Here is a 27,929-nt window from a genome sequence, read left to right as displayed (position 1 = left end):
GCTTGCCTCGCGCGATATCCAGGTTCTAGGGCCGCCGCCCTTTCCTCTCCTCTCAGTGTGCCGCTACTGGACCCCGGAACCCGTATAGAAAATACAATGCACGCTCCGCCCCGTACCCCCCCTTCCTCGCGGCGGCCTATCTACTTATCCTGGTTCCGGGGCCCCGGGAGCCGGGCCACAGGCCTGTAAGTAGAGCTCCTCGCAGCCCCGCCCCGAACCCAAGCCGGGGTGACGCACGGCTCGCCGGGCCGAGCACCCGGGGAGAGCGTGATGACGTCAAGACGCCACGGTCCGGGCTAGGGTGCGGCTCCCAAGCTCAGTGGTCGCTATAGCGATGAGGGGCCGCCACCTGATCCGCCGAGGGGCTCTGTTCACCTGAGGCCTGAGGAGGGCCGAGGGAAGAGTCGACGTCTCCGTGCCGTCAGAGTCGGCGGCCTACGGGAAGAAAGTTGCGTCAGGAACGGGGTAGGACTGGAGGGGCAGGTTGTGAGGGAAGCAGTTCACGGAGGTCCCACTGCTGGCCCTGAGGATTTCGACACCCCCCCCCCCCCCAACTCAGGGGCTCAGAGCCCTCAGGCTTTCTCATGGCGACCATGGTGCGCCCTCACCACAGACTGGACCTTACAGTCCCGAAGGGCATTACTGTGCGCAATCCATAGGTATTGCCTTCTGATCCTCAACCAAACCCTGAAGGAAGCAGTTGCGGGTATTGATAGCACCTTACTGAAAAGGACGAAACTGAGGGGCAGTGAGGGCCTTGCCTCATTAGGCAGGGCGCCCTGACTGTCCTCTTGTATTCGCTCACTCTCATTCCCCCGTCAGCTCCACACCGAGCCTTAAAGCTAACTACTCTCCCATATTGCCTTGTTAAGGAGTGAACAAGGTTCACTCCTTGTTCCAAGCTGGGAGGGGCTGCGACTGGGGAATTTGCAGAAACCTGAGGGAAAATTAAAAGGGATTGAGCTTTTAGTAAAGGAGAAGAGGCTTTAGATAAGGTACACCTTGTCTCTTAGGGGAGGAACTGGGTGTTGAGGGGAATGAGGTGGAAGAGAAACTTTTCGTCTCCCCCTCCCAAAAAATTTAACTTAAAAAGAATTTTAAAAAGAAATATTTTAATACGTTAAGTAGTCCAATATGCTAAATATTCCTGTTTACAAAGTACTGGGCTTGGGGTCTGTGACAGCTAAAGATGCTCTTGGGAACATATACATCCCGTTCCTCTTCTTCCCTGTCTGAAGAATTGAATCAGCCCCCTTTCAATTTTAGACAGCCTCTCTTTCATGTCTTTCTTTTTGCCGCATTTCCAGAGGTGGACTGGGGCTCGAGTTCTAATTAGGTTCTTAGGTTAGGTGGGCGATGAGTGACAATTGATGGCCCATTCCTGTGATTAGAAATCCTTTGTGTACCTCATGGTATAGAAATAAAATTCTGACCAATATGGTGCTCTCCTCCTATTCCTTTAGGTGGAAGTTTGACAAATTATTTTTCATAGATGTATAAAGGGAATAAGTAGGTTGTCCTGGCATAAACTGTTAGAGCACAGAACAGAACTCAGGATCTAACAGTTTGACCCACAACCTACTCCCCCCTCCACCCCCACCCAACATCTTTTTCCATAAGAAAAATACATCTGCCCTGTCTCACATGCTCTGCAGATCCTAATCTGTTTGGCTAATCCCCTCTCCCATTACACATTTTACAGAAACTCTTTGAAACCAGTGTCTGAATTCAAAGTAATAAGATTCTAATGAAAGGTAATTTCTGGTGCTCAGAAGAACTGGTGAGGAAGATTATTTTGGAGTGGAAGATTAAAGATAATTTTCAGCCTGTCCCTTCCCTCCACCCCCAATATACTATAGAGACTAGTGATCTTTGGACTTTGTTTTATGGAGCCCATAAGAATAATTCTGAAGAACTGTGTATTCCCTTGTTCACTTTTAAGTTGATACCTAAAATTTCACTGTAAATTTAAACAGTTGTAGATGATATAATTTCTGACTTACTGTAAATATTGACATTTTAAACTAAAACCATAACATCATTATTAGATGTATCCCATGGACCCCAAATACCCTAAATATTTGATGCCCACCAACATCCATTTAAAAAAAAACATGAATGGGGTGCAAGGGTAGTTCAGTGGTAGAATTCTCACCTGCCATGTGGGAGACCCAGGTTCAATTGCTGGTCTATGCAGTTCCCAAAACAAACAAACAAAAATTCAACAAATAGTGCTGCAAAATTGGGATACTCACATGGAAAAATAATGAAATGTGACCCTGCCATTCAGCATACAAAATATATATACACACACATATATATGAACAAACTTTTTTTTTTTCGAACTATTCTTTAGTATCAGAAATTTTATATGGTTCTCCTTTCTCCTTGAGCTCCTAATTCCATTACACTTCACCCTTGGAATTTTATTGTTATTAGTATATTCATATGCTTTATTTTATTGATCACTCTGTCACACTTCTCTGCATCCATAATGAGTATAAACTTAAACTTATTGCCTGTGACCATAGGCTTAATTGTTAAAAGAATTTCTTCTGACTTGAATTCTCATTATAAAAAGTACTAGTGCATAGTTTATTAAACAGCATAAATATATTGAAAGTTCATAGTTTTTATTTAAAATGCATCTCATTGAGAAAGATTGTGTTTTTAGTTTTAATTCAGGTACTCCTGGATGAATATTAACTAATGAATGGTAGGAGGTTCAACATCAATTCTCTACTTGTTTTTTTCTTTATAGATATGTGTTGAGAAACATTGCTCATATAAGTAATAAGAAATAGGGAAAGGAAGAGATTTATTACAATCCTTCTTCAAACTTCCAAATCATATGATAAGATTCACAAATGTTCTATTACAAAGTACTGTTATCAAATACTATCAAATGGAGTTCTCCTTTAATTTTTTTATTGTTTTTTTTCTCTCCTTTAATTTTATTAAAAGCAAAGAATTGGAAACCACTGAACTTGTAAAAGGATTTGTTACCCAATCATTATAGTCTTAATTTCTGTCTTATAGAAATGATTATCTGTTATCTTCTCATTCAGAAACACCTTGATAATCAGATATTGGTCTCCATATTCCTTTTCCAACACTATGATTTTTGAGAGAGTGCTTTTATGTTGTCATTTCATGTTTTCAGGATCTTTTGGTTAAGATGTTGAAGTACAGATTCAGCTCATTCAATGTATATGAAATATTTTCCATTGGCATAATTTGCAAAGCCAGTCCTTATTTCAAGCTAGTCAACCAAATCAGACTTACTTTCTGTCAGGAAAAAATATGACTTAATTTTTTTTTATTCTAGTAGATAGATTCATATGTATTTTGAAGAATATTATACAAGCCACTGGGAATTAAATTATTCAGTACAATTTGTAAAATAGACACTAAAAATCATTCAAGATTAAAATTTTATAGATCTAATACTAATAAGTTGAAACAAGAAGATAGTAGTGTCACTCATTATATAATTTACAATAATGACATGTAACATATAGCTAAATTATCAGTTTATTAAGTGAGAAGTAGGATAGAAGGCGTGTTATCCTCCTGGTAAACATGTGTGTGTTTGTGTAGAACTATGATGTTCAGCTTTCGAAACAAGAATCATGTATGTGAGTCAGAAATAACTCCAATTTTTTTTTCCAATAATTTTGTTAGACTTCATGATCACACTTTTTCTTAGGTGTTTAAAAAAAAAGCTATGTTTGCTTAAAAGTAATGGGTTGAGTAGGTAAGAAACATTTTTACTTTTTTGTAGTGAGGTAGAAAATAGTAAACATATGAGATGAATAGTAAACATATGAGATGAATAGTAAACATATAATCAATTTTCCTAATAAAAGGAAAACTGATTATAATGGGAATATTTTATTATATAATAATATATATATTTTAGCTACCTAATTGAATGATGCACATCTAATTTGAAAGAAATCACTTAAAATTTTTATTTATAGCCTGTCCAGTGTATTTTGGAAAATAAGATGTTTCTAAAAGCATTCAAGATAGATGTAAATGGGTCAACTTATTCACCTATATTGCTTTGGCTGTTTGAAGATGCTTTTCTCTTCACAAACGACACATCTTGAGGATAAATGTTGAGGAAATCTGGATATAATTGCTTGCATATAAATAGGTGGAAAAAAAAAACCCTTCTAGCATTTGCTGCTTTCCTGGGAACTCTCTCCCTCTGCCTTATTTTGCATGCATCTCAATTCAGATCATCCCAACATGGGCCTGGAGTACCCTGGTTCTAAGACAACACTTCATATTTAACAGAAATATTAAAAGAAGGGAAAAATAACAACTCCCTATTCCCCAAGTTTTTGCTCTCTGGGCCATGTTTCAAGATTCAGTTTAGGAAGGGATAGGCCTTTTTAAATGTGGGACAAGGAAAATAGTAAAAGGGGAGGTGGAATGGAAAGGGTACATGGCTACACCAACTGACTCTGAAACAGATTCATTTTAGAAAAAGTTTCATATCGAAGTTGAGGGTCTGGAGATTTTATTCCCTTAAAACTCTCCTTACCTGACTTCCTTGCCCACATGCCCCTTGGAAAGTTTTCCCTGGAAAGTCTTCATGTACCCTGTTTTAAAGACTGTTTGATATAGGCAGACCCATATTTTAATGGCCCTGACTGAACATTATTTTGGGACACCATTGCAGGTGTCCCAGGAAGTGAGGAAGAAGACTTGATGTTTTAGGAATTGAAGAGGGTTAAGAGAGAAGGCAAAGACGATGGCCTTTAGTAGGTGAGTCATAGTGGTCCTGAATATGATCCTCAGCTTTGCAGTTTTAGAAATGTGATTTCGTTGGTACACCTAAAGAGGTTCATATTTTGTCACACTAAATGAAACTCACAGGGAGTTAATATAAAAATAGAATGCCAGTCAATTAATTTATACTCATAACCACCATGTAGACTGGATTCTCTCTCATCTTCAGAAATCTATGTGGGAAGATCAGTTATAATCAGAAAATTATATGAGGAATGTGAATCTTAAATATGGCTATTGTTATGAAGCTATGATAGTCACATGCTCAGTGCCTAGCACATAAAAGGAGCTCAGTAAATATGTATGCAATAAATGCATCTATCTCCATGACAGATGCTAAAAGGATTGTGGTAGATCAACCCAGTATATTTTTGATCATGCAGATCTTCCATGTTCCTCAAAGTTATACTCTTAAGTGGCTATATCATGGTGATATTAAACCCAGTAAGATTTCATGTCAGGGAATTATGTACTTGCAGCAATTGAATTTAATATAATCTCTGAGCCTAAAAAATTGAGATTGTTCATTTATGAAAGAGATTGGAAATTGTTTTCCTGTGCTTGTAGGAGAAGCAGTGGTGGTATGGGTGGGTGATCTACATTAGAGAATTCTACCTTTTGGGGCCAAGAGTGTACCACATAAAAAAGAATGATCTTGGGTGGCTCTCTCTGCTTGTACTTTGCTAGAGGTGGGATGCCTTAACTAGGGAGGTATCTGAGCCACCTGTGGCTTGGCTAGCTTTTGGAGACTACAATATGATGATTAACAACATTTCCTTGAATTTCTCCCACTCCCTCCATCCCTTTCAAGGATAATTCTTGATACTACTTTTAAAGGTGGACATTGTGATAAACCTTTTCAAATTCTAAAATCATTAGGGATAAGACAGATCATCAAAAAGCTTTGGTAACGCCTGTTTGGAAACCAGAAGATACTTATGTTTCCTCAAAGCTTTTTTCAGCTCTAGGATAAGCTAGTGAGACAGATGAAAAGATTCCAAATGGAGAAATTTTATTTAGTATTTTAATAATAATAATAAAAAGACAATACAAAATCCAACATTCTTTTTACAAGTTTAGATACGTATTTTTTTCCCAAGTGCAATATATTCTATGAACTGCATCATTTGCTGTCTATTTCTCATTGTGTAGGAGATGTTTTCTATATTGGCAGCAGTGGAAGACAGATATAAATACAATATTTTGAGATTTCTTCTGCATTTAAAAAAAAGCCTCCCACATGGAGATGATTATTCTCTGAAACTTCTGTTAAACTCACACAGAAGAATAAAGTTTTCAGTTTGTCCAAATTTCTGCAATTTGTGTTGTCCAGATAAGCTGATAACAAACTGGGGGTCCTAGTCCCTCTAAGCATATAGTTTCTCAAAGGATTTCTATTCCAGATAGTGGCCTGAGGACAAGGTGTTACCTTTGAGACAGGTCATATCTAAAGATAGCCTTGTGTTGTTTGTTTCTACTTTTTTTCTTACTATGCTTAAAGAAAGAAACCAGGTAGGTTAACATTAGTTACACTTCGACTCCCTTCTAGTTTGAGGCTATTATTTTGAAGTTAAGCATCAAACTCAAAAGCCTGAATGCTCTAATGTTTTCTGACATTTTAAGATAGGAATGAATTCATTTCAGAATTACCCCAAACATGAATTTGGAGAGGACTTCTCAGATGTGAAAGGTTTCATTAGGGCCAAAGACTAGGAGACTTTGAGCAACAAACCTGAGCTTGCGTTACCTCACACTGACCAAATGGTTACAGCTCATTGCCAGACTTTAGGGATTTCTAGGCCTGGGGTACAAGCTTAAGTCCTGGCTCTAGTCAGTTTTCTCCTGACTGAAAATTCTCTCAGGTTTAGAGAATAGGCCTACCCAAATAATATAGAAAGAGGGAGGTGGAGAAGTAATGAGGAATTGGCAGGTTGCTGAGGATGTAAGTGCCTTTCTGACATGTATCATTTGCTGCTTGGAGCCCTAACAGAGAAGGTTTTCCATTCCCAGACTCTAATCAGGGCCAATTGTATACTAAAATATGAGGCTCCACAATACTGTGGCCCTGTGAGCACCCTGTCCTGCAGAGAGGCCTCTGCGCTGGTCACGAAGGGATCCCACTTACACCGTCTTCTCATTTCCCTTAACTGGTGAAACCTTCTTTTCTATCTGTCCTGTAAAGGCCTAGAGACTCCCTGAGTGTTGATTCCTCATTTCCAGCACACTTGGCCCTTAGTTTGATGCCCCAGGGCTGTTTCTTCTATGGATTCAGCACAAGCTTAGCCTGGGTTCTCAACCCCCAACTTAGATGACCTAAATTAAATGTGGTGGACAACAGCAGGATCTTCACCTGCCCACCAAGATTTTCCTCGATTTTAGTTAAGAAGCCCAGTGGTCTATACTTTCCTTACCATGGCAATCATTTGCAGGTCCCAGAAACCACAGAATACAAGATTGGAGGAGGTGTGTTTATGTATATGTATGGGGTAAAAGGAAAGGAAGGGGCAAGAAGCCAGACCCGGGAAACATTTATTGGGCAACACCCTGGCTATTTGTCTTCCCAAGAGAGATGTGAAATGTTATGGAGAGAGGAATTAGAAGTTATCCCAATTTCTGGTAGAGAATTAGGATGGGTCAAAATTAATTGAAGCAGTTTTCATGGCACTTCCTGGGAAATACATACACTCCTACCAGGTGACCATTACCTCTGTTTGGAAGCAGCATTTTGCAGCTTTACAGAGGTTCTCTTTTACTAAGAGAGACAAAGGCATCCACACACTCTATTGCCAGTGGCCATGGTATTGGCTAACGGGTGTGAGGGGAGCTAGCTGTGGCACTGGTTACCTACTACTAAGGCTGTTTTGGCTGGCAAATGCTACTGTTAAAGGGGGAGGGGGCCAGGCTCCTTTATTTGGTGTTAAGTCTCCTGGAGGATAGTCACCTAGAAACAAACCCTAAGAGTCAAGTGGGAGCCTTTGACTGACTAAAGTCTACAGTGTTGGGGAAACTGGAAGGAACAGATGGAAAGTGATTTTGCAGGCAGCTGTTAAATTGAGGGTAGACTGTATGCAGGTTCTGGGCTTGCACATGGACTGGTTCTTCTTTTGAAAAACAGTAGTTGAGGAAGCTAGGCTTGAAATCAACTCCAAGAGGAATGAATGATGAACAGGTAGAGAAAGCAAAGCAGTCAAGGTTGGACAAATATCTGGTGCCTCTACCAAATTCATACCTGCATAACTCTACTATTCTTGGCTTCTACAGCCTCGTCTCTTGTCTTAGGACCCTGAGTCACTGCACACCTAGGTGGTTCTCCTGGTCCTCTTCCATTGCAGGCTGAAGATATGCACACCAGTGGAAAAGAAGGATGAAAACAGGGAAAAGATGGAGGTTTTCCCTATATGGGGTGGAGAATCACTGAGCAATTCCATCAACTTCTACAATCATAAGGTCCATACTGAATCCATGGAGAGGCACAGGGATGGCAGGATTGATTTAATACACAGGTCCTTTTCCTTCCTGCTCCATCAAGTACCCAGAATTTCTGTCCTATACTTCAGGTCCCTCTGAGTTATAGTCCTTGGTTGCCCAGCGAACAGTCCTAGAGATCTGGGTGGCCACTGGTAGAAGAATGGAGACAGCTTACATGCTCCAGCACTCAAAGTTCATGAGATTCAGAACCTTTTTCTTCCACTTCAAACACACTCTTCTCTCTTGGGCAGCTATAAATAGGGTGATTCTAGTAAAGGAAGAAAAAAATCTGTCCCCCCCCCCAAAAAAAAAAAAAACAACAGAAAACAGTACGCCCCTCTAGAAAACACAGACTCAAAACGATTGCACTTATTGGATGTGGGCAAGGTAGGCAGAAGGCTTGCCAAGTGCACACACATTCCTCTTGCTGCCCATGGCCTGGGGCCAGAGGTAGGCGGCTTTGGGCTGGCTGCAGAACGGGGTCCTCTTTGGTGGAGCCCTCTAGCCACCTGGGGCTACAAGGGAAACACAACTGTGGGGCGAGGCCCAGGCTGGCTTCCAGTCAGCAGCCATGTTTCTTTAAGGACAACACTTAGCAAGGGGAATAGGGCTCCCTAGAAAGTATTCAGATGGGGTAAAGGGGTGGCTGGGCCAGGGAGGACAAGACAAGGGATTAGTGTTTGAGGCTGGCTTCCAATTGTTCTGTAATCTACAGTCTTTGTGGTACATTTTCTTTTCTTTCTTTTTGGTGATGCTTTAAAACCTGGTTTTCTGTCATGCAGAGCTATAGTTTTTCAGGGTAATGCCTGCTACCGTTACTCATTTAGCTTGTATCCACTATTCCAGTAGTGCTGCCACTTATAAGCCCTTATGGAATAGATCCCAGGCAGATATGTGGGTGAGGAAGGAGAGGAGCTGTATAAACAAGAAGGCGGCCTGTGTGGATGGCCCAGCAATCAAACCTTATGCCCCAGAGGTTCAGTGCTGGTTTTAGGTCAGTACATCAAAGGTTTCTTTGGCAGGACCATAGGCTGCTAGAATCACTCTGGGGGACACAGCCAGGGCACATTTTGGCTCCTGACAAGCAAGGCACAACCTTATAATGGCAGGGAACTTCTTCCCCCTCCCCATTGCTTATTAGGCCCTTCCTTACTAGAATGGGTGTGGGCCTCCAGCATCCTTCCAAGCTGATGGGACAGGGATCTGAGTGGGTGAAATATGAGCAGTTTGGTTGGGGAGGAGAGGAGGGTATACTGTTCCTTCACCCCACAGGGGTAATAGAGCCAGCACTGAATGGCTTTTCCAGGAAGCATGTAGGAAAAGGGAAAACAGTAAATAGAAAGAGGTGAGAGAGACAAGGAAAGGAAATTAGAGAGAGAGAGAATGCCTGTCTGACTAGTGATTTTTTTCTCCAAAAAATAGAGGGAAGAGTTCCTTATCTGTAGGTAGGGAATGCCAGCTCTGTAGGGCAAAAGAGTTGGGGACTTTAAAACCAGGATCTCTGGGTCTAGAGAGTACTATTTGTAGGGCCTCAGAAAGCTGGAAACTTTGGAGCGGAGCAGCTTGATGAAGGATTTTGGCAGCATCTCCTTGTGCTTCTCTGTGTACTTGAAGTAGTTTTGGGGGTGGGCCAGCACCTCAAAGAAGGCCTTGATGAGCTTCTTGTCCTGCAGAGGATGACAGGTGGCAACATAAGCCTCAACATTGAGGGTGTGGAAGATGAACACCAGCCTTGACTCAACAGCCTTGACTCTCAATGTCTAATAGGCACCTAAAACTGAACACATCCAGAGGTGAACTCTGGACTCCTAACCCCACCAGCTCCTCCTTCTTTAGACATCCACAGCTCAGTCAGTGGCAGCTCTATCCTTCCACTGTTGAGGCCCCCATCCTTGGAGTCATATTTGACTCCTCTCTTGCTCATGGCTACAGTAAATCCTATCGACTCTACCTTCAAAATACACCGAGGGTCTGGCCACTTCTCACCATCTCAGAATTACCACCCTAGCCCAACCCACCATCATCTCTCACTTGGACTACTGAGGTATCCTAACTAGTCTCCATGCCTGTGCTGATTTGAAACTGTTGTGTACCCCAGAAAAGCCAGGTTTTTAAATCCTGACTTAATTTTGTAGAGTAGGATCTTGTTTATTAAGTTGTTTCCACAGAGATGTGACCCACCCAAAGGATGGGACCTTTGGATTAGGTGGTTTACATGGATATGTGTCTCTGCCCATTCAGGGTGGGGTTGCTTACTGGAGTCCTTTAAGAGGAAACCATTTTGGGAAAAGCTTCAGAGATGATACAGACAGAGACATTTGGAGATGCAGAAAGAAAACGCCTGGGGAAGCTGTTTAAAACTAGAAGCCAAAGAACCAGCAGATGCCAGCCATGTGCCTTCCCAGATCAGCCTTTCTTAAGGTATCTTTCTCTGGATGCCTCAGTTGGACATTTTTATGTCCTTAGAACTGTAAACTTATAACTTAATAAATCCCCTTTATAAAAACTGTTCCATTTTTGGGATATTGCATTCCAGCAGCATTAGCAGACTAAAACAATACCTCTACCCTCCTCTATAGACAGTTCTCCCCATAGCAACTAAAGTGAGTTTTTTAGTTTTAAAATCAGATCATGTCCTCCTCTTTGAAATACTTCTCTGAGTACAGAGTAAAGTCCAAGTCCCTTTCAGGCCCATCAGGCTGCATGTGATCCATCCCCTGCTCCCTCTTCTCCACCCCCAACAAAGACAAACACTTGGCTGAACCACACTAACCTTCTCACTGTTCTCCAGCATGCCCAAATGCTCTCATCCTCCTTAGCTAGGAATGCCCTTCTCCTGGCTAGCCTTTTTACTCATGCTGGGCTCTTTTCCTCAGAGAGGCCTTTCCTAACCACCCTGTCTGAAACAGCACCATGCTGTGTGTGTGGAGAGTCTCCTAGGTGCCAACCAAGCACTGAGAATTTGAATGCAGATCTCCTGGCTCCTTTACTAGTGATTAGTGTTCTTTCCACTGCCTTAGTGTTTTTGTTTTCTTGTTTTAATAAGAGGTGAAGCTTTCAGTCTCTCACCTCATATAAACAGCTGCATTTCACCTACTTTATATTTTGGAGTTCCACCGAACATTTTATTTGTTTGAAAAATGTTTGGAAAGCATTGTTGAAACTATTTCACTACTAATAAAGACAAAACTTGTGCAGTAAGAATTTATGAAGGATAATAAACTTTCTCAAACTGGCATCCATTGACCCATGAGTGTCTAGTCCAGTCTTCAATGTTGGAAATATTTCTTTTCCTTTAAAAGAGGGCTATCCATGTTTCTTGAAGATGACTGTATAATGATATAGCTTTCACAATGTGACTGTGATTGTGAAAACCTTGTGTCTGATGCTCCTTTTATCTACCTTATCAACAGACAAGTAAAACATATGGAATAAAGATGAACAATAGGGGGAACAAATGTTAAAATAAATTTAGATTGAAAGGCCGGTGATCGGTGAGGGAGAGGGGTGGGTGGTATGGTATGTATGAATTTTTTTGTTTTCTTTTTATTTCTTTTTCTGAATAGATGTAAATGTTCCAAGAAATGATCATGATAATGAATATGCAACTATGTGATGATATTGTGAATTACTGATTATATATGTAGAACAGAATGATCAAAAGTTAGAACATTTGCATTTGTTTGGTGTTTTTTGGTATTTAAAAAAAATTTTAATTAATAAAAAAAAGAGGGCTATCCATTAATTCTGAGAAATGCTATGCTAGATCTGCTTCTCTGTGGGCATGGAGATAGGAGTGTGCAAAGAGAGAGAGTAAAACAAGAAGGTACTTATGCAAAGGCATCTTTTTTATATATCTCTTAGTGGGAAGAGGAAGGGGACATTTCATCTCATCTTCCCTTTTTCTGCCACATTTTCCCCAAGGTGTACCATAGTTTGGGTGACCTTGGAGATTTAGAACGCTCGAAGTCAGACAGGCTTGAGCTTAAGTCCCACCTTTTCCACTTAGTAATATAACTATGGATAGGTTTGACAATTCTCTGTCTCAGCTTTCTGTCCTGAAAAGTGGGAAATGAGGAATGATCTACCTCATAGAGTTGTGTATATCAAATGAGAAAATTCATGTAAGCACATAGCATATTGCCAGGTCCTCATTAAAAGGTGGCTGCTGTTACTGTTGTTAATATTCACTTGCCTTTAAAATCTCCTGGTGGTTTTCAGAAGCATAGAGCCGGCCATCTCTTACAATGTCTTCTACTAGCTGTTCGTAGTCCTCTGCAAAGCCAATCAAGAGGAGGGACTTAGAGGTGGATGTTCTCTCTGCTCTCCTGGATCCCTCCCAAGAGCCATGCACCTCTCATTTCTCACCCACCTCCCTGCCTCTCTTGCCCCTGCTTACCATCATAGGTAACATAGGGGATCTGGAAGCCACGGGCGCTATTGGCCTCACTTGTTTTGAAGTTGATCCAGAGCTTCCTTGAGCGAGCCGTGAAGGCAATGGGGCGTTCATAGGTCTGACAGGTCTCATAGGTGGTAATAGAGGATGGAGAGGCTGAGAAGGCAAACAGCAGGTCAGGAGAGTGGCAGGGAAGGCTCCCCAAGTCCTCCTGGAGTGAGGGCAGTGGGGGGGGGGGAATCATATTGACAGGCTCCCCTCATTCCTCATCCCTATACCCTCTCCATTGCCGTGGGCTTGTTCTATAACTCTTCTTTGATATCTGGGCACTCGAATAGCGTAAGAAATTTGGCATTTACATGGATGGAATGACAAAAATCCTAGGACAGGAAATCACACATGTAACACCATCTAGCCCCAATGCTGCCTTTCTTAACTCTGCTGTCCACCAAACGTATACCATTCATTGCTTTTTTCCTTTTTTAGAATCTCTCCTCCCAAGGCCTTCCTCACTATTTTGCCTTCATGGATCCCCAGATTCATGAAATTTCTCCTGACCCATCTTTTTTCTCTTCCAACCAGATTCTGACTCCCCTTTCCCGGCCCAGCTCTGCAGCCACCCACAGTTCTTTCTCATGACGAGGACATCTCCACACTCATCCTCAGATGGCAGGAAGATCTCGGGTACCACTATAAGGATCTTGCGCTTGGGTGGGGGGTTGATATTCCAGATGCACTCCACGCCGGCTGGGTAGTTGCCCGGGTAGTTGGGGGACTCAATATAGCCAGTGAACTCACCCAGCTCCCCACCACACTGACGATCTGCAGCCAAACCCAGGTGAATAGAGCAAAAAAGGAGAAGGGAAGTCAATGGAAAACAGGTTAGGGATATTGAAGAGGAGGTCACATAGACATAGGCAGCCATCTTCCTAGTTCATTATCTTACCCTCCAAGTTCTAGATCTACCTTCTTTCCTGCCCTTTTAGTACCTTCTCTTCTCACTTCACCTGTCTCTTCCTCCCCAGTCACTCCCTCCCCATTACCAGTCTCCAGGGAGAGGGTGCTACAGGTCCCAGCTCAGCAACTAGTCTTGGATTGCTTAGGTTGAGGACAGTCAGAAAGTTGGACTTTCCTGCACATCCATCCCCCAGCCCTGCTCCCTGTTGGTCTGTCCCCATGCCCCCTTTTTTCCTTTGTCCACTGCTCCTAGGTCTCGACTCCCTTTCCCACAGCCTGGCCTGCCACATACTCTTGCATTGGGCCACACTGGTGGAGCCATCAAAGTCAGTGCTTGTGTTTCCTGGACACCGGGTACAGAAGTTCTGACGGAAGTTGGGCTGATAAGAGCCCAAGGCACAGCGGATACAACGATGGATGCTGGTGTTGTAGTAGTGCCCAGGGGAGCACTGGACTGCAGGGAAGGGGAAAGGAGGAGTCAAGGATGGCAGGCAGGTAGGAGTTCTGGGGTAAGGGATGGGCAGGGTGCATTTATTATGGAAAATCAGGAGATAAGGTCACTAGAGTTCCTTTAAAGCCTCCTTCCAACTTTTCTCATTCATGCCAAAAGTTCTTAAGCCCAGGGAAGAACAAACTTTAAAGAGTCATTTTGGGTATTGAGCGGAATGGGCCACCAATTATCCAAATGGTGGGGTAAGTGGAACTGTTCATTCTTCCCTGATTTCCAGGGTTGATGCTGGTAAAGGGACTGTAAGTAGGACAGTATGGTTGATTAGGCAGGTGGGCCTTTACCAGTTAGGGTAAGATGATGTGGCAACTTACTCAGGCCTGCTCTAGCACATCACTTTTGGGATGAGCTGACGTTAGGGAGTCCCCCAGCAGGATGAGGAGTCCACTCACCTTTGGTGTCACAGTCTTGGAAGGAGATGGCCCCCTCATGCTTGGTGGTGAGGCCCCCACCACACGGGAAGCACAGTGTCCGTCCCGCTTCAGGTTGATAAGTGCCACGTGGGCATGGCTGGCAGGGCTTGAACCCATCTACGGAGTGTTGGCCAGGGGGGCACTGACCTGTAATGAACCAAGGCCCAACTCTGATGGGGATGGTCCTGAGTTAACCCCACGGGTCACCCAGTCTCAGGGGCCAGAGGCATACAAACAGGATGTTGACCAGGAGAGTGGCCTGGAGCCTGGGCCTGCCCTTTGGGAAATCCCATGCCCATGGGCGTCCCAGTGCCCACCCTACCCCGGTCTGTATTGTTTGTTCCCCTGGCACCTGCACATGTGGTGATGTTGGTGGCTCCAAGAGGCCCGTGGGCATCACTGCCAGGGCAAAGGTCGCAGGAGAGCTGCCCTTCTCTCTCCTGGAAGGTGCCAGCTGGGCATGGCACACACTGCTCCGTCTGGCCGTGGTAATACGTTCCCTGCGGGCAGCTGACTGAGGGAGAGTCGGCCGCGCTAGCCACCCACCCCACCTCATTTCCCACCACCCAGGCCTAGGTCTACCCTTCCCACTTCCCCAGATTCAGGGAGAATCTCTTCCTCAGGGAACAAACAGAATCCTACTTGGGGGGTACTGGGCCAAAGCCGTATATATGAAGATAGTTAGCCCAGCCTGGTCTCCTGGATTTCAGCCTGGGACCAGGGAGGGGAAGATGATTGGTAGAAGGGTATTGACTGCCTCACAATTTGAGAGATGGAATTGAGGCCATAAAAGGTCCTGCTCTGAGCCAGGCCCTTCCCACTTCCCTGCTCCCCAGCAAGCTCCCTTACCACACTTGGCCCCAGTGCGATGCTGCCCAGGCCTACAAGCCTCTACCAGTTCTGCTCGCTCTCCAGATACCAGGCCTGGTTTGTGGGCCAGCTCATAATCAAGGCCCGCCAGGCGCAGTAGGAAGCGGTCCTGGTTGATGGACTTTCTGAGCATCTTCAGGGACCCTTTCAGTCGCCGTTCCATCCGCTGTTGGAGGCAGGGTAGCCCACAGCCAGCTGGTGGCAGATGTATTATGAGTCAGGGAAGGAAGAGAATGAGAGTGGCTGTCAGCAGGAAAGTTAGGTGAGCAAAGCTGGGAGCTGAGGAGGCAGAAGGACGAACTCCTGGACTTGGCTTTAGTAGGTTCTGTCCCTAGTGCAGGATATGTCCCTAGTTCAGGCCCTGCCCCTTCCCTTTGCTGCTGGGACCTGTGGTTTCCCCACCTTTGCCCTCTCCTCCCAGTAGGAGTATCCTCAGTCCCACCTGTGGTTTCTTCAGCTTTGACCTCTGCCTCGAGTTCCAGAGTGAGCCGGGTGACCTCCTTGCCTGGAGGGGTCCGGGCTCGCCGGCCCTTGCCCTTCCGAGAGGAGTCACACTTGAGGTGGATGAAGGTGACCTGGCAGTCAGAGCAGGGGGCACCACCTGGGAGAGAGGCCTTGTCAACCCAAGGGTACCTTCTGGGGGCAGGGAAAGTTCTTACTCCTAGCTCTCATTTCTCTGTCCCAAGTCAGACCTCACCAGATCTCTGTCTGTGACTATCTCACTGTACTGTTCTAGTCTCTGATACTAATTAGTCAGTGGGGGGAAATGTCCTGGGCCTTTCTTGGGCCCTGTGTCCACAGCTGTTTTTCTACTGCACTGTCCAGAGCTGGGAGTGCTAGTGGGTTTTTGGAAGAGATCTCACTACGCAGAGGAGCCAAAGGGTGGGGAGGGTTTGTTGTCAGACTGCCCACTGTGGGGGGTTGAGGGGCAGGGGGGGAATCCGCAGTTCAGACCTGGCCCTGGGATTCTGCCAGCCTCTTCCATTTTGCCTTTGTTTCGCAGGTGCAAACGGCACTTGGCGTCCTTGATCTTGAAGGAGGCCCGTTGTTTAACTGACAGCACTGCAGCCTCTAGAAGGATGGTAGAAGCTCAGCACAGCCTGAGGGGCTTGTGGGGATGGGGGCTACTCTGGAGGATGTTGAGAAGCTGGGTACTGAACCAGGGGCATGGGTGGGGGAGTGAGATTATGAAACCAGGGGAATCAGACGTCACTGGGAGCAGAGGGAGTGAGGTAGCAGGGCTGGAGAATGACAGAGCAAAACAAGGGGAACCAAGAAAAATAAGGCCGGGGGATTAAGAAAGAAGAGAAATAACGGGTTAATAAGAGAGTAGGATGGGAACAAGGCCTCTAGGCTGGTACTTACCATGACAGTGGTTGGAGTTTGTGCTGTTCCCGATGTGGCTAGCTCGAGCCCTGGGGCTAGGGGTGCCACAGCTCACCGTGAAGCCATTCTCAGACTCTGAGAGAAGGGGATTGTCACAGCTCTGCTCTGTCCCCCACCCCTTGGGCTCGCTTGCTGGAGGAATCCAAGGGGAACAACCAGCTTTTCCTCCCTTCTCCCCCCAGCCCTCCAGCAACTTTTTCCATGTACCTGGCAAAAACCGGGCCCGAGAGGGGCAGGTTAGAGCACATGTGTCCTTCTTGCCAGACCGACTGCAGCTAAGCATGGCTTTCAAGGCCCCTGATGTACGGCCCTGACACTTCACCGGCTCTAGGAAGGGGAAAGAGGCCTGAAGAGACGGGTACATTCCTCTCCCATCCTTTCTCTCAGTTGAATAATCTAAGCGAAATGAATTAGCTACCTGCAGAACTGTTATTCTAACCCAGAGACTGGTGAAGGGATTATTTATCAAAAATTTCATGTCTCCAACTCAAATGACTACATTGTCCCCCCTCTTTCACCTTCTACCTTCTTTACTTTCTTACATGCTTTCCATGACCCTAGCTTCCCCTTGAAACTGCAGTGGCATCTGTGGCCAGCAGAGGGCACCACTCACCTGTACAGTCCTTGCCGTTCCAGTGTAGCCGGCCCTGGCCTGCTGGGCAGGTACATTGGTAGCTGCCAGGAGTGTTAATGCAGCCGAAGCGGCAACCTCCCCGGTTGATGCTGCATTCATCCACATCTAGGAAAGGTGTAGAGAGAGACAGACAAGCAGTGGCGGGGGAGTAGTAGGAGCCAGGGAGTGAGCAGTGAGTGAGGACCTTTGATTAGAATTCTGGGAACCTCCAGATGACTACTGGCCACAGAGAAAAGCTCCTCCTCTTATCTCTCTCCCCAGACAAAGGAATAAGTAAGAAGAAACTAAACTGACCTACTTCTTAAATCCTTCCATTCCTACCTACCTTGGGAGCTGAGGGTAGGGCTTGGGAAGCAGAGATGGGGATGGGGATGGGAAATGGAAATTCTGGAGGCAGGATGCTCTTCCCTGATGCCCCAGCCTAACAGCTGGCCTTCAGAAGCTGTTTTAATTCCTTCCTTTTCATCACAATAGATACAGACACAAAATATACACCCGGGATTGTTCATAGTCACAGCCAACTTGCTCCATTGGAGGTTAAGGGGGTGAGAGGGGCTGGGTGGATGAGGATGCAAACTTGCTGGCTTACCCCCACAGTGGGTGACACCATAGAGCAAGTAGCCACGATGGCAGAGGCACTGGAAGCTTCCTGGCATATTGACACACATGTGGTCACAGGTTCGATCAAAGGAACATTCGTCTATGTCTGAAAGAAGGAGCAAGGATTCAAGCCACTGGGCCTTGACCCTGGGATCTGTTGCTCAGATGAAGGGTTCACATGAGGGGCCTTGACTTATCATTCAAATTGAGAGAATCCCTACTCGTGGCCCAACCCTAGGATCAGTAATTCAGCAATGCCTACCACCCCCTCCATTTGGAATCCTTGGAGTCAGGAATTGAGAGATCTGGTGCCTGTGAATGAGGGCCACCATGTGCAGTTACGCAGGTCAGATCTGCCAAGGATATGAATTGGGGTGAAATTCATCCCTCTCTCCTTGCCACGCCATGTACCCTAGTATGAAGCTGGCCCATCAAGAGGAAGGGGGCACCATATGCTGATTTGTAGATGACATTGCCTATGGAGACTCTCCATAGTGTCTATTGAGTTTCTCAGACTCTGACACTCTGGCTTCCTTGAAACTCTTACCCCAAGTACCTTTCCTAAGGCTTTACCTTTGGCCCCATTTGCTTACCCTGGCAGTTCCTCTCATTGATAAGAAGTTTATAGCCCTTCTTGCAGCTGCATTCGAAGCTGCCTACTGTGTTCCGGCAAATGTGGTCACAGCCTCCATTGTTCAAGCGGCACTCATCAATGTCTGGGAAAGTCGGCCAGGATACAAGTAGGAGAGAATAAAAAGTAATGAAGGCTGGGCACAGGAGAAAAGATCCCTCATATACTTATAAAGACAGGGAAAAACAAAGGAGAGCCTTGGCGTACCCCTCTGACTCCCTCTACTGTCTCCATTTCTCCCTTGTTCAGGGGATCTGTGGCCATTAGTAACACCCTCTCTCCTGGGACTGAGTCCTCTTAGAAGGCGACAGGTGGGGACTTGAGCAAGGAACAGGTGGGCATTTGACTACAGGGCTAGTCCATGCTTCTCACTCTCCAGCTAGTGGTAAGGGTTTATCTCTTCCTTGTCCCCCATCTGTCACAAGAGTCCTGAGAGGGGCCATGGAATTCAGAAGGGACTCATAGGAAAGGGTAGCCCTTCAGAGAGGCCAGGCTGGGAGGATCTCCTGGAGAGCCAGTGAGATTGGGTAGCTGATGGGGGAGGGCTGGGGCCAGGCAGGGGGCTGGACTGGGAGAGGTCTGGAGAGACTCAGGCCTGAGGCAGCTTTCAGCACTAGTAAGGGAAGGGGGTGGGAGTGGGTGAGCTGCTTCCTTCCTGAGGTCAAGTTCCCCAAGCTGGTGGCAGACAGGACCCAGGCTACTCACCCCAACTTGGAGGAGGGGGCAGGGAGGGCAGCCTTCCACTTCACTCTCAGCATACCTGTCAACAGTCCTTCCCAGCAGGAAACCTCTCAACTCTGGCTGTCTGACCTGCTGCCCCAGCCCTCCCCCCTCCTCTCGCAGCTGTTGAGCCAAAAGACACAAAGAATGAGCCCAATTCTCTTTCAAGTCCCCACTCCTTGTAACCAGGGGACAGACCTGATGAAACATTATTTTCAGTATGGCTACTCTCCCTTTTTTCCTCTTCTCCTCTTTATCCCTCTACCCTACTGGCTAATTAAAAGGAGGGGAAATAGAATGGACAATGTGGGAAAGTATGCCATGATAATAGATAACACAAAGTGCTTACCACTTGCTAAGCACTGATCTAGGTACTTTATATATTAACAACTCATTTAATCCAGACAACAAATGTACAGGACAGGCACTATTGTTGTGGGGAAACCGAGGCACAAAGAGATTAAGTAATTTGCTCAGGATCACAAAGCTAGTAAGAGACAGAGCTGGGATTTGAACCCAGGTAGGCTCTAATGTCAGTTCTTAACCACTACCTTTTTCTCCCTCCTGTTACAGAACTTCTAAGAGGAGAAATCATTTCCCCAGAGCCCCCTTGGAAGGTCTGCAGAATGTGGGTTAAGAAGGTTATGGAGGGGTGCATGGGAGGTTCAGTGGTAGAATGCTCACCTGCCATGCGGAAGACCGGGGTGTGATTCCTGACCCATGTACCGTTCCCACCCCCTACCCCCCCACCCCCCACTAAAAAAGGTTATGGAACACACACCTGTGATTTCATGTACCACAAAGTCAGGGCTCAAATATCCTTTCAGATCCAGGGACAAATGTGAATAGCATGTTCATTAACCAAGAGGGTTAGGGAACCATAGGGGGATAGGAATGAGAGTAGGGAAAACAAGACAGGATGGGGGCAGGGAGTACTAAGGAACTGGCTGGGCTTTTGTGCCTTTTAAACTGAGATGTAAAAGGTGAACAGGAGACAACCTTTAGTCATAGCCTCTGTTCTTTATAATCAGGATAGCCTTCCGGGTGTTAAGGAGGTGTGGTTCCACATAGGTTGCCACATTTCTGGTCTCCAACCTCAGCCAATGCTCCTGTTCTCTCAAAGTCCTTACCTTTGCAGGTCTTCCTGTCTGGCTGCAGCATGAAGCCCACAGGGCAACTGCAGTGGACACCAGTAGCTGCATCATGGCACTTACTGTCGCAGCCCCCGTTGTTGACGGCACAGGTCTCTGTTTAGCAGGAGGTGGGGGAGGGTAACCAGGTTATTGGCCTGGAGGAGTCCCAACCTTGAAAGTAGTGGAGACCACAGAGGCCCAAGGGAAGGCCTCAGCTGCCTCCCTGTCCTTTAAAAAGAGCATTAACTGGAGGCTCCCAGCCCCCTTCCTCCCGTTATTCCCAACCCCCATCCCCTCTCAAGTGCAGCCAAGCAGTCCACTTCCCTGCCCCCTACTTGATTGAAACAAGGTGGACAGCAGTGAAGCAGGTACAAGCCAGAGCTGTCAGGCAGGAATGTGCTGAGGGGGTGGAGGAGGTGGAAAAGGGAGAGAGCAAGAAGGGATGGGAGCTAAATAAGGGTGTTTCTGGCTGCCAGGGAAGAAAGGACAGGAGTTTCCTACTTTTTCCCACAGACTATCTTTTTGGCCGGTGGGGGCCATGGTAGGACAATCTTCCTGTAGGTGGGTGGGGAAGAGTGAAGCTGATGAGTTCTAAGACAGCTGAGGGATGACCATCAATCCATCTTCTTCCCTTCCCAGCTGTCTTAAAAAAAGAACCCAGTTCAAAGACTGACTGCTCATCCTCAGAGGAGACAACACATATTTGGTCATTTCCTGGCCCCTTTATGTCCACCTTCAGCTCCTCCCAAGCCCTTCTTTTTGTTCCAGATGGAGATAAGCTAGCCGTGTTGTTTTACTTTCCTAATGACAAGGTATTGTCTTTGGGAGAGGTGAGAGCAAAAGAATAAGAAGAGTCCAGAGGAAAAAGATCTTAACAATGTAAATGAAAGAGTTAGAGAACCTCAAAGCTATATGAAACCAAAACCTTCATTTCAGTTAAGTCCCTTCCATCCTTCCCTATTAAGTGGTAAACTTCCCCATCATTGAGAGGTCAGAGTGGGGGGGAGTGTGAAGAGGTCATTCTATTTTTTGAATTCAAAGCAAAAGAAAACAGGTTTAAACTGTAGCACGAGAGTCACAGTCACGTGAGTCCTAAGAAAAACCATTAGCTCACAATAGTGCAAGGCCCTGACAGACTGTGGAGGTATTGTGGCTCTCCTAGAATTTACCCATTGAAGAGACAAAATCCCAGGGTCTCAGCTAAGGAAGAGAGGAGAGTGGTTTTCAGAATCAGGAACTGAATTGGAAAAGTACCAGAGGGTACTACTGTCTTCTTGAATCTTTGACTCCTAAAACTCAGGTCAACACTTGCCAATGAGGGGTGCAACAAGACCAGAGGTCTAAAAGAACCCCTGCTCTGCCTGTGGGTCCCTGACCAGGCCTGCCTACATTTGGGAGCAGCCATAGTGGGATCTTTCCTGCTTAATTCGTACCTTAGGCTCTCCTAAGGTTCCCCAAGGCCATGGGAGGAACCTGGAGGAAACCTTGAGTTCAGGCTTCAAGCCCAGCCAGAACCCTTAAGAGTGCTGTCAGCATAAAAAGTGGTGCTCCAAGACCTGGAGCAAGAAGAGGGGAACAGAGATCCTGCCCCAGGTCTGGGCAGTTTCTGAGGGATCTAGGATAGACAGCAGCAGAGCTAGTGCCATGTCCATCCCAAGGTGGGACCAGGAAGCTAGGCATAATTGCCCATCCAGAATGGCAGGATGGCATGCCCTCAACTCTTTGCTCTCCAGGTCACAGTATTAACAACCACGAATTTACTTTGTGCTTATACTAACTAGATGCTCTTCATGCACTATCTTAATCATCACAACAAATCTCTACAGGAGGACTGCTATTCGCCCTGTTTTACAAAATTAACAAAGGATCAGAGAGAAAAGTAGTTTGCCTGAGGTCATACAGTTAGAAGTTGACAGGGCCGGACCAAATACAGGTCTGTCTGAATCCAGAGGTCATGCTCTCAATAAATATAGTGGGAGAGAATGGTGAGTAATGCCAGGACTGTATACCAATATGGATAAGAATCCAAGAGAGGAGCCCAAGAGGGTTGGCATCTAACCCTATTCCATCCCTATCTAGTAAGCATAATGAGTAAGATGGAGCTGACTGGGTCTTTAGCTGTGTAGAAAGGCAGATAAAGGGTGAGAAGGAATGAGGTATATGGCAGGAAGAGGATGGGGTGTTAGAAGGTAGGTGATGGAGAAGGTGGGGAAAGGGAACAGAAGAGGAAGGAGAGAAGAGTGACAGGAACAATGACAATACCAACAGGAAGGCTCTAGGCCAGCTCTTGGGGACTCAGGCTTCCTGTCACCAAATGGGTCCAGTGCCCAGGCTGCCAGAGAAGCCCTGCTGGCAGGCTGGGGCCCAGTCAGATGGGCCCAATGGGCATGCGGTTAGTGGGAGCCCCAGCAGGTTAGCCCTTCCCCTAGCAAGCCAGTGAGAGTAAGCTGAATGAGCAGACATATTTACCATTAGAAACGGCCTGAGGGGGGATGTGCTGCTCTAGCCGCCTTTCCCCTGTTTGACATTGTAAAAAAGCTGTTTAGATACTGGGCAGGAGCTATGCCCCACTAGGCCCCAGGTCCCTCCCTTCCCCTCCTCCACCCTGCAGACCCAGATATCTAGTCCCAGGGAGCCCTGGGATCCCTGCAACAGCTTCACTCCCAAGCCTTATCCTGCTTGGTATCCTCAAAGACGTCTAGCTGATGGGAAGGTGTGTCTCAGAGAGGGGACTCATAGTCCCTATATCACACAGCATGCCAACAGCAAAGTTGGGATGCAACCCAAGTCTTACAGATTCCATGCACCACCCCCCCAACCTGGTGTCCACCCTTTCTGCTAAACTATACTGTCCTCTTGGTCTGCCCACAAAATGTGAATATCCTGATGGCCCCAAACAATGAAGTTTCCTCTCACTAGGACTGGTGAGAATAACAAGATATAGGGCAAGAAGGTAAAATAAATTCTACTGGGAGAAGAGAGAGGAACTAGGAAAGAACATAGCTGTAAATCCTTAAACAGCCTTGTCTACTCTCTTCTATTTCACTTGGCCATGGCCAAGATGGCCAAATGAGTTCTTAATGGGTACTAATAGAGTTATTTTCAAAAGCAGCCATGACTAGGACTACCTGAATAGAAAGATACCAAAGAGGGATCAGGGTTTCACATCTATGGGTTCTGAGCTCTGTCCTGATTCATGCAGTTTTTCTTTACGGACTATATGCACTTTCTTTTGGGAGACTCTGGGGATGTGTGAGAGGATATACAGGGGTAGTGGAAGGTTTAGAAAGCAGAAGAGTTAGATCTATGAGGGAAAAATGAAAGGAGCTGGAACAAACCATCCTGGAGAAGGCAACATGAAGACCTAGAAATGTTCCAGGGTCTTGAAAGAGTTCAGAGGGAAACATGTAGCAGGAGAAATTTTAATTGAAGAAGATCTTAAGACCTGTGTGTGCAAGTTCCTGAAGCAGGTACCTGACAGAGACTTAAATCTGCTTCCTGTTCTTGTGTCTGAGGAAAAGGTATGCTGTCTGCAGTGAAGGGGGTGGAGCAGGATCAAGGTAGAGCCTGGTTCTTAAGCTAAGTGTTGTGGTGTCCCTAGTATACATGATTTCACACAGAGTGAATATTCACACCTCCCCAGCCCCACCGTGTTGTAACCAACCAGATGAAGGACCACCCATAAACCCCCATGCCCACAGAGCAAGCATACCTACACATCTCAAGACATGGCCTTTCTGCCAGCCAAACTTTTTCCTTTCATTTCCCACTTCTCCAAGGTGACACCTTGTCCTACCATCTTTCTGAGTACATTGTAATTGGCTCACATCTTTCTGAGCACATAGTAATTGGCCTTCACTAATGATCTAAAGACATAGGGAACCAGGGATTACATTTAAGAATTCAAACTATGGTACCTGAAGCTCTTTGAAATAAGGCCTATGAATTCAAGAAAAGGGATCCAGGTGTTAGGGGGCCCAAACCAGGACTAGAAGGAGGAAAAGCTGGAATTAATGAGAAAGTGAGAGGGCTACAAGTAGAGCTAAGAGGGAGCACCACTGGAATCTGGACAGAGAAGCAAATGTAGGGGCAGCAAGGATAAGGGGAGTGGAAAGGGGACTTAGAGGAGAGTCAGAGAAAGTATAAAGAGGAAAAAAAAAAAGATACTTGGAGCCAGGAAACCCCATCTGTCAGTTCAGGGCTGGTTGTCCCAGCAAAGAGCACCCTGCACCATCCCAGTCCCAGCATGAGAGCAGTGGGTGTGGCAGCTCCCACCTTTACCACACTAGTCACCTAGCTCCTCTGGTCAGGCCTAATCAGCTGCATTCCCCCAGCTCTCCCCTTTCTCAACCACAGCCTTGGTCATAGGCATCTCTGCTAATTATTCCCAGTTTGGCCATACTCCTGGGATAAAGAGGATGGGGGCTCCTGGGGGTGGGGTGGTGGAACCAAAGGGATGGGAAGGGTGAGAGAGTCAGGTGAGCCCTCCAACTCTTAGAATTGTCTTTCCCTAGACACGGCATTGTCTGGGTCTTTGACCCCCTCACCAATCACTCTGCCAATGCCTGGGCCTTACATGCTCCCCACCCACCCCCCAGTGTCCAAGGGCACCCCCCCCCCCATGATAGGTGGACCAAGTTTTCCCCTGGCCTCACCCACCGATGCATGTCTTCCCGTCGGTATGGAGCACAAACTTGACATGGCAGCCGCACCGAGGCCCCTGCTCTGTGTCATCACACGTATGTTGGCAGCCACCATTACCATAGTTGCATGTCACTGTGCACAGAGTGGGAAGGAGACCTGTCAGCTTGTTTCTCCCTGGGTACCATGATTCTCCAGAGTGGTCAGTGCCTCTCCTGTGTTCCCTTTTCCTCCCAGCCCCATCCTCTTGCTGCTAGGGCCCCATATTCTTCCACTGTCTCCCCTTCTCCCCAGCTGTCATCCCAATGATCTCACATTTACAATCCCGTTGGTTCTTGGTGAGCTCGAAGCCAGGGCGACATTCACAGGCAATACCCCCCTTGGGTGTCTCCCGGCAAATATGGGCACAGCCATGGTTCTTGTTCATGCAATTCATTCCTTCTAAAAGGGAAGAGGAGGGTATGAAAACTCTGTACCCCTGGATGCCTAGAAGAGGGGGAACTAGAAGGGGTGGCTGAAGGTTAAGGAAATTGGGAAAATTTCACTGAGTCTGTAATACAGAGAGGGGCCTGAGACTCCCCCTCTCCAGCCTCCTGTCCTGCCCAGAGAGTAGATGCTCATAAGCATAGTTCAGTAGCCATTCTAAATGATGTATTAATAGATATTGATACCCATACCCAAAGAAAACCTACATGATCATTCTCTCTTTTCAAACAAGTAAAAAATACATACTATCTAATGGTTGTCAAGCACTGTGCTGGGTACTGGCTGGGTTTAGGAAAACTCCCAAAATATGAGACATGGTCCCATCCCTCAAGAGCTTATAGTCAAACTGGGAAAAAGATAAATGACAAATCTATAATATGATTGAGTGGGGAGTGACTGGTATAGATAATCAGTACTATGGGATTTTTTTTTTAGAGTAAGCAGATAGAAAATTTATTAGGTACACATGTGAGAGGACATGTGGGCATTCTTGCAAAGACAGAGGTGAGATAAGCAAGAGACCAGTACTGTGGGATTTTATTCAGCAAACATTTATTAAGCTATTAAGCTCCCACTGCATGCAGAACACTATATTAGGGGCTGGGGCTACAAAGATGAATGAGACGTAGTCCGTGTCCCCAGGAAGGTCACAGTCCATTAGGGGAAGTCACAGAAATAGACAACATATACCTCATTATTTCTGCCCGACTCCCCCAGTCCAATCCCAGGAATAGCCATCAGTGAGGCCTTGTCAGATAAGCAGCAGCTTAGATAAGCTCATCCAGCTAGTTAGAGATGTCAGCACCCTGGGTCCAGGACACGTCATAGTAGCCTCAATCTCACATTGACCCCAACCCCAAATTAATTCTTCCCAATTTTGTTCTAATACAGTGTCCATGAAGCCCTTAAGGTGTGATTGGGTTGTGGGACAAGATAAGGAGGAGTTAGTGGAGTTGAGAACAGAGGTTGGTTCCTCAGGAATACTGAGGGGAAGGCCTAGAGCAAACTGGAAGTGGAGCCTGGGCAGGACAGGACAGGGGTAGGGCCCTCCCCAACCATGGGCTGACCTTCCGGCCTCTGGATGCAGGTGTGCTGGTTGTCACTGAGGAAAAAGCCTTCCCGGCAGTGGCACTCGTAGCTGCCCATCATGTTGACACAGCTCTGCTGACAGCCGCCATTGCCCTCGGCACACTCATCCACGTCTGTGCAGGACAGATAATCAATGGGGCCGTGGGGTGTGCCCCAAGGTCCAGGGTCCAGGGTGTGCCCCAGGACTTCAGCGCCAAGGGCTGAGAGTGGTCTTAAGAATCCCACAAACCACCACCTTCCACCCCCACCCCACCCAGTCTTAAGCCAGGTAATTCCCACCCCCTCATCAGTTGATGTTCCACTGAGTGTGGAGAGGCCATCCTAAGAAGGCAGAGATAGAAAGCTAAGGAGATGGGGAGGGAGCATTTGAACCTGGCTCACTTAAGTCAGGACTTGCCTCCGTTTCCCTTGCCTGCTGAAATTGAGTCTAGGGCAGAGGAGATCAGGATAGGAGACAAACCAGGAGGAATGGAGATGTTGTCAAGAAAAGGTAGCCAGTGGTGGCTTCTGGTTGCAATGAGCAGCCAGAGAATCAGAGAACCTGGGGAATGACTCTGTGTTCAGGAAGAGCCATGGTGCCAAGGTTGGAGGGGCAGGATGGGAAACAACCGCAAAGCCTCAACTCCTTGTGCAGCAGGGATCATTTCTGTGGACAGGCCATGGCCCCGTCCTTTCTCCCCACCCTCCATGCCTGGGCTTTCTGCCATATTCCCTAGCCTTTCTCCTATTTTTGGTTTAACAAAACAAAGTCTGGCAGCTTGGCAGTGAAAAATGGAGGAAGAGCTGCCAGGCTCCACCCTAGACAGGGGAGGGGGAACAGTAGACTACCCCCCCCCCCAACCAAATCACTACTCTCAGGCCCCAAAGCCAAGGTTATCTTGGGGCTCCCACTTCAATGCTGGACTCCTCCTCTCTGCTAGCTGCTGCCCTCCCAAGTCCACAGCCCTCCTCAGTTTGCCTTGGCCCCGGAGGCATCAAGGGGACTGGTCCCCAGATGAAGCAGCTGGAATATGTGCTTCCTCCGGGTCTCATCTACCATTCCCTTCCTTTCCATGAACTCTGCTGAGGCCCTGAAAACCATCTTTTCCCCTTATAGCCAAGGGCTGAGGGGGACAGATCTAGCTGGCTCCTTCTTGGCATGATACATCTGATGGAAAAGCTAAGGTTTCTTCTATTTTGTCCCTGTGTCTTCCC

General features: G+C 46.5%; 2 protein-coding genes and 1 long non-coding RNA gene across 5 annotated transcripts in view; 1 reads left to right on the top strand and 2 right to left on the bottom strand.

Moving 5' to 3' along the window:
- The window catches only part of ZNF76 (zinc finger protein 76), a 37,429-nt gene extending 37,081 nt beyond the window's left edge, over positions 1 to 348 (bottom strand). Inside the window, exon 1 of the mRNA XM_077161558.1 lies at positions 7 to 348. The gene's annotated coding sequence lies outside the window, so the exon portion shown is untranslated. The remainder of the gene's footprint in view (positions 1 to 6) is intronic.
- LOC143684531 (uncharacterized) lies at positions 273 to 27,734 on the top strand. Of its 3 annotated transcripts, XR_013176065.1 has the most exons (5): positions 273 to 465; positions 4,694 to 4,779; positions 13,250 to 13,351; positions 13,878 to 14,119; positions 16,984 to 27,734. It is a non-coding gene; the product is annotated as an uncharacterized LOC143684531 (long non-coding RNA). The 3 variants fall into 3 exon arrangements; XR_013176064.1 differs by lacking the exon at positions 4,694 to 4,779; XR_013176063.1 differs by lacking the exon at positions 273 to 465 and having other exon boundaries at positions 2,338 to 4,779.
- The window catches only part of SCUBE3 (signal peptide, CUB domain and EGF like domain containing 3), a 39,736-nt gene continuing 17,671 nt past the window's right edge, over positions 5,865 to 27,929 (bottom strand). Inside the window, exons 4-22 of the mRNA XM_077161567.1 lie at positions 26,714 to 26,848; positions 25,476 to 25,601; positions 25,179 to 25,295; positions 20,517 to 20,633; positions 18,629 to 18,751; positions 18,025 to 18,141; positions 17,415 to 17,540; positions 17,009 to 17,128; positions 16,781 to 16,876; positions 16,370 to 16,486; positions 15,858 to 16,016; positions 15,395 to 15,610; positions 14,898 to 15,059; positions 14,525 to 14,692; positions 13,917 to 14,078; positions 13,292 to 13,489; positions 12,671 to 12,823; positions 12,467 to 12,546; positions 5,865 to 9,938 (exon numbers count right to left, since the gene is read on the bottom strand). Of these exons, the coding sequence (XP_077017682.1) occupies positions 9,789 to 9,938; positions 12,467 to 12,546; positions 12,671 to 12,823; positions 13,292 to 13,489; positions 13,917 to 14,078; positions 14,525 to 14,692; positions 14,898 to 15,059; positions 15,395 to 15,610; positions 15,858 to 16,016; positions 16,370 to 16,486; positions 16,781 to 16,876; positions 17,009 to 17,128; positions 17,415 to 17,540; positions 18,025 to 18,141; positions 18,629 to 18,751; positions 20,517 to 20,633; positions 25,179 to 25,295; positions 25,476 to 25,601; positions 26,714 to 26,848 (2,642 nt within the window). The 3' untranslated portion in view covers positions 5,865 to 9,788. The remainder of the gene's footprint in view (positions 9,939 to 12,466; positions 12,547 to 12,670; positions 12,824 to 13,291; positions 13,490 to 13,916; positions 14,079 to 14,524; positions 14,693 to 14,897; positions 15,060 to 15,394; positions 15,611 to 15,857; positions 16,017 to 16,369; positions 16,487 to 16,780; positions 16,877 to 17,008; positions 17,129 to 17,414; positions 17,541 to 18,024; positions 18,142 to 18,628; positions 18,752 to 20,516; positions 20,634 to 25,178; positions 25,296 to 25,475; positions 25,602 to 26,713; positions 26,849 to 27,929) is intronic.

Source organism: Tamandua tetradactyla, chromosome 5, assembly GCF_023851605.1.
Source record: "Tamandua tetradactyla isolate mTamTet1 chromosome 5, mTamTet1.pri, whole genome shotgun sequence".
Taxonomy (NCBI): Eukaryota; Metazoa; Chordata; class Mammalia; order Pilosa; family Myrmecophagidae; genus Tamandua; species Tamandua tetradactyla.
Note: the sequence above shows the minus strand (reverse complement) of the source record. Positions and strands in the feature narration are given on the sequence as shown.